The sequence below is a fragment of the Anolis carolinensis genome, unplaced genomic scaffold (genome assembly GCF_035594765.1).
Source record: "Anolis carolinensis isolate JA03-04 unplaced genomic scaffold, rAnoCar3.1.pri scaffold_7, whole genome shotgun sequence".
In the NCBI taxonomy this organism is placed as follows: Eukaryota; Metazoa; Chordata; class Lepidosauria; order Squamata; family Dactyloidae; genus Anolis; species Anolis carolinensis.
The window spans coordinates 22,138,502-22,151,270 of NW_026943818.1; the positions used below are offsets into that span (position 1 = coordinate 22,138,502).

At 41.9% G+C, this 12,769-nt stretch overlaps 1 protein-coding gene across 4 annotated transcripts in view; it reads right to left on the minus strand.

Moving 5' to 3' along the window:
• The window catches only part of ypel2 (yippee like 2), a 76,097-nt gene that overhangs the window by 20,139 nt on the left and 43,189 nt on the right, over positions 1 to 12,769 (minus strand). For all 4 annotated transcript variants that reach the window (XM_062960296.1, XM_062960294.1, XM_062960293.1 and 1 more), the window contains one exon: positions 11,875 to 12,190. In XM_062960296.1, the coding sequence (XP_062816366.1) occupies positions 11,875 to 11,991 (117 nt within the window). In that variant the 5' untranslated portion in view covers positions 11,992 to 12,190. The remainder of the gene's footprint in view (positions 1 to 11,874; positions 12,191 to 12,769) is intronic.

Here is a 12,769-nt window from a genome sequence, read left to right on the forward strand (position 1 = left end):
AGCACCAACTCCCAGAGTGTGAGTAGATCAATAGGTACCGCTCTGGTGGGAAGGTAATGGCGCTCCATGCAGTCATGCCTATGGCCACATGACCTTGGAGGTGTCTATGGACAACGCCGGCTCTTCGGCTTAGAAATGGAGATGAGCACCAACCCCCAGAGTGTGAGTAGAGCAATAGGTACTGCTCCGGCAGGAAGGTAATGGCGCTCCATTCAGTCATGCCTATGGCCACATGACCTTGGAGGTGTCTACGGACAATGCCGGTTTTTCGGCTTAGAAATGGAGATGAGCACCAACCCCCAGAGTGTGAGTAGATCAATAGGTACCGCTCCGGTGGGAAGATAATGGCGCTCCATGCAGTCATGCCTATGGCCACATGACCTTGGAGGTGTCTATGGACAATGCTGGCTCTTCGGCTTAGAAATGGAGATGAGCACCAACCCCCAGAGTCAGACATGACTGGACTTAACGTCAGGGGAAAACCTATTAAATGGCAAAACCAAGGCTTGCTTTTTCAAGCCATGGATGCTTGAATCCACAGATGCAAAATCTGTAGCTTCAAGCGCTTACTATATTGACATTTGGGACTATGAATTTATACTCGAGTATAAGCCGACCCGAATATAAGCCGAGGCACCTGATTTTACCACAAAAACACTGTAAAAACATTGACTCCAGTATAAGCTGAGAGTTGTAAATTTCAGAAATAAAAATAATACCAATAATAATAGAGAAAAATAATAAATGTAATAATACCAATAAATAATAAATGTACCATATATTCTTGAGTATAAGCTGACCCAAATATAAGCCAACCAGGACCCTCATCCGAGTATAAGTCAAGGGGGGCTTTTTCCGTCTTAAAAAGAGGCCTGAAAAACTAGGTTTATACTCGAGTATATACAGTATATTACAAATACAAACGAACCCAGGGAAATTAGTGGATTGGTATATTTTAAAAAGGGCTGAAAAACTAGGCTTATACTCGAGTATATACAGTATTTCTGGGGGGGGGGGGGGGGACCCTCCTAAACCCACCTCAAAATAAATAAAAGGAACTCGGGAGTCACATAAAACGTTGAGGATATAACCACCTTCTTGCAAATCCTGTCCATTCACCCATAAGCAAGACTCCAGCTGACATATTTTAAGCTTTCCCCAGCCAATCTGAATACCTCTCCCAGGAAATGACCAGCCTACAATGACAAATAGACTCCGCCACCATTGAACGGAATAGCATACCCTATTTTGAAGTCTTATTTATCTGATCTTTGCAGGGTGCAACTCAGACCACTGCTTCCCTCCCACCTCGGATGTTCTCGGAGAGGCATTTGGTTTACATTAATGCCGTGGCGAGAAAACTCTCCATGTCATGCAAAGGTTTCGAAAGCCCACACACTCGCTCACTCGCTCTGCCGTCTGTTCAGAACAGGACACTGCCAGCCAAACAATGGAAAAACAAGAGCGGCGGTCCTGAATGTTCTCCCTACCCCCAGCTTGAATCAACCCAAAGAAATAGGAAGGATTGGTTCTTAAGTTTTCCATTCCAAGAGCCAAGAATATTTCCTCCGCTGTTAACTGTAAGGAAGCCACAACTACCTCACTTCCAGCAGAAGGATCGCTTGATTCAATGTCTAGACTAAGATACGCCTGTTTTATTAGCCTAACTCTGTTGGCCCATAAATCTTGTAAACTGAGCCCAATTCTACCTGTGCCGTCGGCGCCTGGGGCTATAACTCTTAGCGAAAGAGGCATGGACGTGACATCTTTCCCCAGGGGATTGCTTCTTGCCCTCCTTTAGGGAAACTGGAACCCCCAAGGACCAAAACACTGTAGATAACTCAAAACTGGTTTTATTGTTCACAAAAGGTTATCCCAATAAGCTGGAGGTTTCAAAGGGGTAAAGGAAAATATACATTACAGTCTTTGGTTGTTTTAAGTCCAAGGACCGTTGCAGCTGAGAAGCTTTTCCAGGTCCCTCTTTCTCAATGGCTGTGAATGCCAGAGCAATCCTCAGCCTCAGTCCAAATGGCCTATGTTTGAAGACACAGTCTTCCTCTGATGCCAAAGTACTGATTTGAAGGCGCTTGAGACTCCTCAATGTTGTCCAGGTTGGCCCTGGACATGAAGCATAAGTCTCAAGGGTAAGAACCTCAGAAAGAAAAATCAAAATCAAAACATCTTTATGTATATTTCTTATTTATTTATTTATTATTTAAACTTATAGGCCGCCACTCCCCTAGGGCTCGGGGCAGCTTACAAGAAAGGCTAAAATCTAACAATTTAAAAACATCTTTAAAATATCTTTAAAAAAAATCTTAAAAACACTCCCCAAGTTATCAGTTTTAGACTTTTCCATTACTACTTTAGCGAGACTCTACTGCAAGGGTCCCCAAACTAAGGCCCCCACGGCACAAGGGCAGAAGGGGGTTGGGCTAAATGACCCAAGGGGTCTCTTCTTCTCTTACAACCATTATTATTATTATTATTATTATTATTATTATTATTATTATTAACATTGAGGCTGGGTGGCTATCTGTCAGGGGTGCTTTGCTTGTGCTTTTGGTGCACAAAGGCAGAAGAGGATTGAACTAAATGGCACAAGGGGGCTCTTCTAACCCTCTTATTATTATTATTATTATTATTATTATTATTATTATTATTATTATTATTAACATTGAGGCTGGGTGGCCATCTGTCAGGGATGCTTTGCTAGTGCTTTTGGTGCACAAAGGCAGAAAGGAATTGGAGTAAATGGCACAAGGGGTCTCTTCTAACCCTTTTTATTATTATTATTATTATTATTATTATTATTAACATTGATTCTGGGTGGCCATCTGTCAGGGATGCTTTGTTTGTGCTTTCGGTGCACAAAGGCAGAAAGGAATTGGACTCAATGGCCCAAAGGTTCTCTTCCAACCCTCTTTTTTATTATTATTGTTGTTGTTATTATTATTATTATTATTATTATTATTTATTGCTCTGTGGCCAACTATAGTTCGGCCCTCCAACGGTCCGAAGGATCGTGAACTGTCCCCCCTGTTTAAAAAGTTTGGGGACCCCTGCTCTACTGTATATAAACCACACTTGCCTAGTTTCTAACAGACCTCACAACCTCTGAGGATGTCTGCCATAGATGAAACGTCAGGAGATAATGCTTCTGGAACATGGCCAGACAGTCCAAAACACTCACAGCAACCTATTGCCAAAGTTATAAGTGGGAAAGAACAGGTAATATAGGAGACTCTACAGCAGATTTCATTTGCCTGAAACTACTGGGAAGAGCGTGGGAGCCCCGGCGGCAAAGTGTGTTAAAGCACTGAACTTGCAGACGGAAAAGTCCCAGGTTCCAATCCTGGGAGCAGAGTGAGCAGCTGCTGTTAGCTCCAGCTTCTGCCAACCTAGCAGTTTGAAAACATGTCAATGTGAGTAGATCAATAGGTACTGCTCCGGCGGGAAGGTAACGGCGCTCCATGCAGTCATGACCTTGGAGGTGTCTACGGACAACGCCGGCTCTTCGGCTTAGAAATGGAGATGAGCACCAACCCCCAGAGTGTGAGTAGATCAATAGGTACTGCTCTGGTGGGAAGGTAATGCCGCACCATGCAGTCATGCCTATGGCCACATGACCTTGGAGGTGTTTATGGACAACGCTGGCTCTTCGGCTTAGAAATGGAGATGAGCACCAACCCCCAGAGTGTGAGTAGATCAATAGGTACTGCTCCGGTGGGAAGGTAATGCTGCACCATGCAGTCATGCCTATGGCCACATGACCTTGGAGGTGTCTATGGACAACGCTGGCTCTTCGGCTTAGAAATGGAGATGAGCACCAACCCCCAGAGTCAGACGTGACTGGACTTTACCTTTACTATTACTGGGAAGAGCGAGATTCCCTCCTTTCTCCTCCTTTCCCCATGGACAAATGAATAATACACAAACTACCTTTCCACTTTGAACTCATTTCAATTGAGGTGAGGTGAGGTCAAAAGGAGAAAGTGAAAGAAGGACAACAAAATCTGAAAGAAAGCACATGAGAAAGTAGGCCAGTAGAGGATTAACCGGGGCTAATTGGGATAATGGCAGGGTAGGAAACATAAAAATTTCTTCTGGAGGAAATACCAGGTGAGACCACATCCAAGTTGTTATACTGCAGATGGCATCTGGAAAACAATCCTTTGCCTGAAATCATCTATGACCAAACTGAACCTTTACATTGGGGACTACAGATTATTCTCTGCAAATGATTGCTATTACAAAACAAGAAATCACTGGAAATCCTTGCACACAACACAGCTACAATTTAATACATATTCAAGCTGCTGTGTTTAACCTGAAGACACCTGATTCCAGTGCCAGGCCTTGGATCCAGGTCTCCTGGATCCAGCAAAGAGTAGGGAGATGACTCCAAGACAAGAGCCCAGGAATCTTTTATTCCACCCCTTTCTCAAAACCCAGCAGGGTTTCCAGCCAGTGTGGACAAAAAAAATATATCTTTGATTAGTCCCGGAGAGCCACCCGATTACCATAGAAACACTTTGCCGATTTCAGATCCGAAAGGTCAAAGCCAAAGTTACTGATCCCCCTCGGGTCAGATGGAATGATTCAGATCTATTTTTAATCAGCTGTTTTTGCATTTCCGACTCTGCCACTCCCGCCACGGCCCACCGCTTTGTGGAGTTTCCACCGGGCAGATAATTGGCTCTCTTTTTTGGCTGTTGGTTCTGCCCCAACTTCACACAAAAGGACATAGCCAAAGCAACGATACCTCACCTTAGCTACGGCATTTTATCACAGTCCCTGTCCTATAGGTATTAGTATTATTATTGACATGGTTCTCCACCATATTTATAACTGCCTGAGTCCATCAAGTAAGCCCTACCCAGAGTTCCTTGCACAAACCCAGATCCTCTGAACTCCTAGTAACTATTGTTCTCAGGTTCTAAACTGCTGCGGATATGTTTTAAGATTGTTTAGATTGTTTTAATGTGATATGATATCTTAATTTGCTAACCTTGTTTTTAACCTATGTTTGATCGGGCTTGTGCCCATGTGAGCCGCCCCAAGTCCCTTCGGGGAGATGGAGGCGAGATACAAAAATAAAGTTGTTGTTGTTGTTGTTATTATTATTATTATTACTTTATTGTATGACACAGCAAACAAGATAGATATGCTGGATTTCATTTCACAAAATCACAAGTCAAACACTTCCCAAGTGTCTAGGACTGTGTGATGTATTTTCGGATGATGTGTGCAGATCCCAGTAGGGTGGCCTTTTGCAGTTGGCAGATCGTGATTTTGTCAATGTCTATTGTTGCCAAATGCCGGCTGAGATCTTTTGGCATGGCACCCAATGTGCCCATCACCACCGGGACCACCTGTACTGGTTTCTGCCAGAGTCTTTGAAGTTCACTCTTGAGGTCCTGATAGCGGCTAAGTTTTTCCTATTGTTTTTCGTCAATGCGACTGTCACCTGGGATGGCGACATCAATGATCCAAACCTTTTTCTTTTCCACAACTGTAAGGTCTGGTGTGTTGTGTTCCAGAACTTTGTCAGTCTGGATTCGGAAGTCCCACAGTATCTTTGCGTGCTCATTTCCCAATACTTTTGTAGGTTTGTGATCCCACCAGTTCTTTACTTCTGTGAGGTGGTACTTGAGGCATAAGTTCCAATGAATCATTTGGGCCACATAGTTGTGCCTCTGTTTGTAGTCTGTCTGTGCAATTTTCTTACAGCAGCTGAGGATATGATCCATGGTTTTGTCAGCTTCCTTGCACAGTCTGCATTTTGGGTCATCAGCTGATTTTTCAATCTTGGCCTTAATTGCATTTGTTCTGATGGCTTGACAAGATGAGTCCCCAGCAGACACTCTGCTGGCTGTTGTATTGGATCACACGTCAGACACCTCCCAAGTGTCTAGGACTATGTGATGTATCGGCGAATAATGGGTGCAGATCCGAGTAAGGTAGCCTTCTGCAGCTGGCAGGTGGTTATTTTGTCAGCATCAATTGTGTTTAAGTGCAGGCCAAGGTCTTTAAGCACTGCACCCAGTGTGCCGATTACCACTGGGACCACCTTATTTATTTATTTATTTACAGTATTTATATTCTGCCCTTCTCACCCTGAAGGGGACTCAGGGCGGATTACAATGAACACATATATGGCAAACATTCAATGCCAACAGACAAACAACATACATTAGACAGACTCAGAGGCATTTTTAACATTTTTCCAGCTTCACGATTCCGGCCACAGGGGGAGCTGTTGCTTCACCGTCCAGAAGTGGCTGTACTTCCGCATTCCTTTCCTCGTGTTTTGCTGGCAGTTTTCTGGTGTTGTAAATTAGCCTCCCACATAAAGCGTCCCTAAATTTCCCTAATTGACAGATGCAACTGTCTTTCGGGGCTGCATAGGTCAACAGCAAGCCGGAGCTATTAATGGTCGGAGGCTTAACCCGACCCGGGCTTCGAACTCATGACCTCTCGGTCAGTAGTGATTTATAGCAGCTGGTTACTAGCCAGCTGCACCACAGCCCGGCCACCTTGACTGGCTTGTGCTGGAGTCATCATCATCATCATTATTATTATTATTATTATTATTATTATTATTATTTTATTATGACACAGCAAACAAGATAGATATGCTGGATTTCGTATCACAAAATCACAAGTCGAACACTTCCCAAGAGTTTAGGACTGTGTGATGTATTAGAGTTATTATTATTATTATTATTATTATTATTATTATTATTATTATTATTATTGTTATTATTATGGTGAGTGGGGAGCTGAAATTCCTGCACCAAGAGAGGAAGGTGTAGGAGGCCAGCAAAGAATTCTCAACATATTTCCATAATCAAAGACTTCGCTGTTGGATTATTTCTTCTTGAAAAGAAAACACAAGAGAAAGACGGGCGAAGGCATCCTGAAGACAAGAAAGCCATTTATTGTTTGAATGGTATTTTGCGTGAGCAAGCAAATCTATGGTGACATAACCAGATATTTCTGGAATTCCCTCTCCACCAGGCAAGGAAGGAGAGAGCATCAGAAGGTCTATGGAAGGTCCAAGTGGTTGTAGATGGCTCTGCTTAGTTGAACTTTCTGAATATTACCCACGTAACTTCAACCTTCTGCTTCCAGTCAGTGCTTGAGGATCGGGACATCCGTAGGGATACCAAGGTGCATTCCCTCCAAAAAATCTTGCAAATCACCGAGCTCCACAGGTCAGAAAATTCTGGGCTGATCTCCAAATGTACACAATTATGTACCACTAAAATGTCATATTTGGTGCTAATGCCCCATAGCACCAAATATCCTTGCAAATGGGTGCTGCCAGAACCCACAAGAGGAAACTCTCTGGCTTTGCCTACCACTCGAAGAGCTTTTTGGCCAGACAACAAAACCACAATGCGGATCTTTTTTTAGATCTGGCGCAACAGAAAACTTTCTCTGCTTTTACCTGCCAGGGATAAAAACCACACCATGAACAAGCAAAATGAGAAAGAGGAGTAAAATTCAAGTTTCCAGGCACTCACTTCCCAGAACAGATTTAGACACTGGGCTAAAAGCATTTCAGAGATCAATGGGACTACCTTGAAATAGTAAGTGCTGATTAAGAATCCCCATTTCCTTTTGGAATTAAAACTGAACTGCCGACAGAAAGTTTGCAAAGTCGGGTTTGGGAAGTGCAGGATGGGGAACTCATCTAGACCAAAAGAAAAACAGATTGTGTCCTCATTATGCTTGCAAAAGTTTTCTTTTGAAGGATAGAGAAAGCTTGCATTACGGAAAGGATATGAGAAAGGTTGCATTACAGGAACAGTTTTTTGTGAACCTTACGGCAGCCTATGACATGGTGCAACATAGAAGAACGCTGCATAAAGTCTACCATATCATCCGGGACTATGATTTTACAAAAACTGACCAGACCCTCCTAGAAAACTGCAGCTTCTATGTCGATTTTCAAGGCAGGAAAAGTACACTGAGGAGGCAAAAGAATGGTTTACCCCAAGGCAGCATTCTTACACCTACCTTGTTTAACATCTTTACTAGCAATCAGTCACAACCACCACTCACAAAGAACTTTATTTATTTATTATTTATTTATTTATTTTATTTATTTTTCAAACTTATATGCCGCCACTCCCCTAGGGCTCGGAGCGCCTTACAAGAACCGGCTAAAATCAACAATTTAAAAAAACATCTTAAAAACATCTTTAAAACATCCTAAAAGCACCTTTTAAAACATCAACAACAGAACTCAAAAATGCTGATAAAACAAGCAAAAGACTTTGAAACAGTCGAAAAGCAACTTACTAATGCCCTGAAAGATCTCTCCAGCTGCTACAAAGATAACCACCTGAAGCCTAACTCTGCCAAGTACCACCTCCCAGCAGAAAAGAAGTAAAACAAGCAGTCAAAGAAGAAGAACATGCCCTGGCAGAATATGTAAAGCAAAGTGAAGAACCTGCTTTGATTGAAGTCAAAAATCAGAAACTCGTCAAAACACAGCAGACAAAAAACCAGTACAAGAAAACCGCACTACAAACTAGAGCTGACAGCTGGCACCACAAAACATTGCATGGAAAGTTCCTTGACAAAATTGAAGGAAAAGCTGATAAGGAGAAGACCTGGCTCTGGCTCACGAATGGGACCCTGAAGAAGGAGACAGAAGGCCTGATCCTTGCAGCCCAGGAGCAAGCCATCAGGACAAAGGCAATTCAGGCCAAGATCGAAAAATCAGCTGATGACCCAAAATGCAGACTGTGCAAGGAAACCGACGAAACCATGGATCATATCCTCAGCTGCTGTAAGAAAATTGCACAGACAGACTACAAACAGAGGCACAACTATGAGGCCCAAATGATTCATTGGAACTTATGCCTCAAGTACCACCTCCCAGCAGCAAAGAATTGGTGGGATCACAAATGGAAAATGAACACGCAAAGATACTGTGGGACTTCTGAATCCAGACTGACAAAAGTTCTTGAACACAACACGCCAGACATCACAGTTGTGGAAAAGAAAAAGGTTTGGACCATTGATGTCGCCATCCCAGGTGACAGTCGGATTGACAAAAAACAACAGGAAAAACTCAGACACTATTAGGACCTCAAGATTGAACTTCAAAGACTCTGGCAGAAACCAGTACAGGTGGTCCTGGTGGTGATGGGCATACTGGGTGCCGTGCCAAAAGATCTCAGCCGGCATTTGGAAACAATAGACACTGACAAAATTACGATCTGCCAACTGCAAAAGGCCACCCTACTGGGATCTGCACGCATCATCCGAAAATACATCACACAGTCCTAGACACTTGAGAAGTGTTCGACTTGTGATTTTGTGATATAAAAACCAGCATATCTATCTTGTTTGCTGTGTCATAATAATAATAATAATAATAATAATAATAATAATAATAATAATACATCACACAGCCCTAAACGCTTGTGAACTTGTGAATTTTTGATACGAAATCCAGCATATATATCTCATTTGCTGTGTTATACTGTGTCTTTGTGTCAATAATAATAATAATAATAATAATAATAATAATAATAAAGAGGATTGGAAGAGACCCCTTGCACCATTTAGTCCAGCCCCCTTCTGCCTTTTTGCATCAAAAGCACTAGCAAACCACCCACCTTAATAATTAATCACTATGCCTTCAAATTGTTAGTAGATAAACCTGTTTTCTGCACAGATAATTATAACACAATCCCATACGTTCAATGTTATTTGAAAAACAAAGCCTGCAGAGATAGGTTAGAAGATCTAAGGAAACCTCGCCTAATTTCCTAGACACCAAAAGGTAAGGAAAGCCTTTTTTTGGTCTTAATGACTGTCGGTAATTTAAGAACTAAAATACATTGGTCATTTTGATGCCACCACATTAAATACTGTATATACTCGAGTATAAGCCGACCCAAATATAAGCCGAGGCACCTAATTTTACCACAAAAAAACTGGGAAAACATTGACTCCAGTATAAGCCGAGGGTGGGAAATTTCAGAAATAAAAATAGATACCAATAAATTTACATTAATTGAGGCATCAGTAGGTTAAATGTTTTTGAATATTTACATCAAGCTCAAATTTAAGATAAGATTGTCCAACTCTGATCAAATCATTATTCTCATCTTCTTCAATGTCAATGTGCTTATGTATCCTTTTAATAATAATGGAATAAAATAATACATGTAATAATAATAATAATAATAATAATAATAATAATAATAATAATAATAATAATAAATACAGGAAAAGAATACGTGTAATAATAAATAGAGTAAAATAATAAATGCAATAATAATAATATCAGAGTGAAATAATAAATGTATTAATACAGTAGAGTCTCACTTATCCAACACTCGCTTATCCAACGTTCTGGATTAGCCAATGCATTTTTGTAGTCAATGTTTTCAATACATCGTGATATTTTGGTGCTAAATTCATAAATACAGTCATTACTACATAGCATTACTGCCTATTGAACTACTTTTCCTGTCAAATTTGTTGTCTAACATGATGTTTTGGTGCTTAGTTTGTAAAATCATAACCTAATTTGATGTTTAATAGGCTTTTCCTTAATCTCTCATTATCCAACATATTCGCTTATCCAACGTTCTGCTGTCCCGTTTATGTTGGATAAGTGAGACTCTACTGTAATATCAGAGTGAAATAATAAATGTATTCATAAAAATAATAAAAATAAGGTAAGGTTTTCCCCTGACGTTAAGTCCAGTTGTGACCGAATCTGGGGGTTGGTGCTCATCTCCATTTCTAAGCCAAAGAGCCGGCGTTGTCCATAGACACCTCCAAGGTCATGTGGCCACTGGCATGACTGCATGGAGCGCCGTTACCTTCCCGCCGGAGCGGTAGCTATTGATCTACTCACATTTGCATGTTTTCGAACTGCTAGGTTGGCAGGAGATAAATAATAAAAATAGAGTAAAATAAATGTAGTAGTAGCAGCAATAATAGAGAAAAATAATAAATGTAATAATTCCAATAATAATAGAGAAAAATAATAAATGTACCATAAATTCTCGAGTATAAGCTGACCCAAATATAAGCCAACCAGGACCCTCACCCGAGTATAAGCCGAGGGGGGCTTTTTCAGGCTGAAAAACTAGGCTTATACTCGAGTATGTACAGTAATTGGATCCTTCTAAATGCAATCACAAAGAAACAGAAAAAGAAGGGAAGGAAGGGAAGCACATAGGAGATGTGTTTCATAATATGTTCATAAGGTCAGGTGTATACATTCATATTTGAAAGAGTTGAAATCACCACAAGCAGAATCGCTCTTTGCAATCAATTAGGCACTATGTAAGTATATAACCGTTATATGGGTTACCTTTATTTCTGTTAATACTGCTGGTAAAATACTTGTTACTCTATGTTTTGTTTTAGATAATAGATCATTGTTGCTGAAGAAGGGGGATTTTCTCCCCGAAACAGGGTACAAAAATACCCGGGAACCCCTGTAGACTTGGGACTTTATTTGGACTTCACTTACAAAGACTTTCTTGAGAGCAGTGCTCCATCTTTATTTTCTTCATTCCAGTATACAGCAACATGACCAACCATCAGTTTACTTTGTTTGGAAAATATTTTCATTGACTTTGTATCCCTGAAGCCTATATACTTTGGAACCAATATCAGACTTGGATAACTTTTGTGTTAGAGCTGTTGCTCCTTTTCATTTTGTCTGGTACTGCCAAATTGAGCTTTGTACGGGGAACTTTAATAATACTATATTCTATTTGGATATATTTTCTTTGTGCATAGACCATCTTGTGTTTGTGTAGATACAAATACCCTGGGATTTTGTATAGTAGTATACCCAACACTATGGACCCCATCCCAGCCTACCTTAGAGATGAGTTCGTCGTGGTTGGCCAGGTGGGCCCTGCAGTGGATGCAGCTGTAGGTCCTGTGGCACGAAGGCAGGTAGGCCTGGAAGGTCTTGGAGCGAGTCATCTTCACCATTGGCGCCACGGAGCTTTGGGGGAACTCGTGGGCGGCCCAGGAGGCGTTCCCACAGGACGGGTCGCAGGGGAAACACTGGAAGACGCAGGTAAAGGCCGTGGTTTGGCGGGGGGCAGGTGTGGGGCGGGCTCCACACACTGCTGGCAATGGGCTTCAGGGTAAGAGAACTGGGCACAGGGGCCGGCCGACCTCCACGGACCTAGTTTGGGAAAAATAAGAAAAATAAACAAGATGAATCTTAAAAAATAAGGGTAAGGTAAAGGTTTTCCCCTGACAGTTGTCCAGTTGTGACCGACTCTGGGGGTTGGTGCTCATCTCCATTTCTAAGCCAAAGAGCCGGCATTGTCCATAGACACCTCCAAGGTCATGTGGCCATTGGAATGACTGCATGGAGCGCCGTTACCTTCCTGCCGGAGCGGTACCTATTGATCTACTCACATTTGCATGTTTTCGAACTGCTAGGTTGGCAGGAGCTGGGGCTAACAGCAGGCACTCATTCCGCTCCTGGGATTTGAACCTGGGACCTTTCGGTCTGCAAGTTCAACAGCTCAGCGCTTTAACACACTGTGCCACAGACACTTGGACCTAAGGTGCATGTGTGCTGTGTTGTTATATACATGTAATAACATTATATAGTATCACTAGCTGTGTCCGGCCACGCGTTGCTGTGGCTAGGACTTAATTTTTCTTTTCTTTTTGTTGTATGAACGTAGAGGCGTGGATGGGAGGTTGTGCTGTCAATTTTCAAGGTTGTGGGGCATTTAGTTTAGTTGTTTTG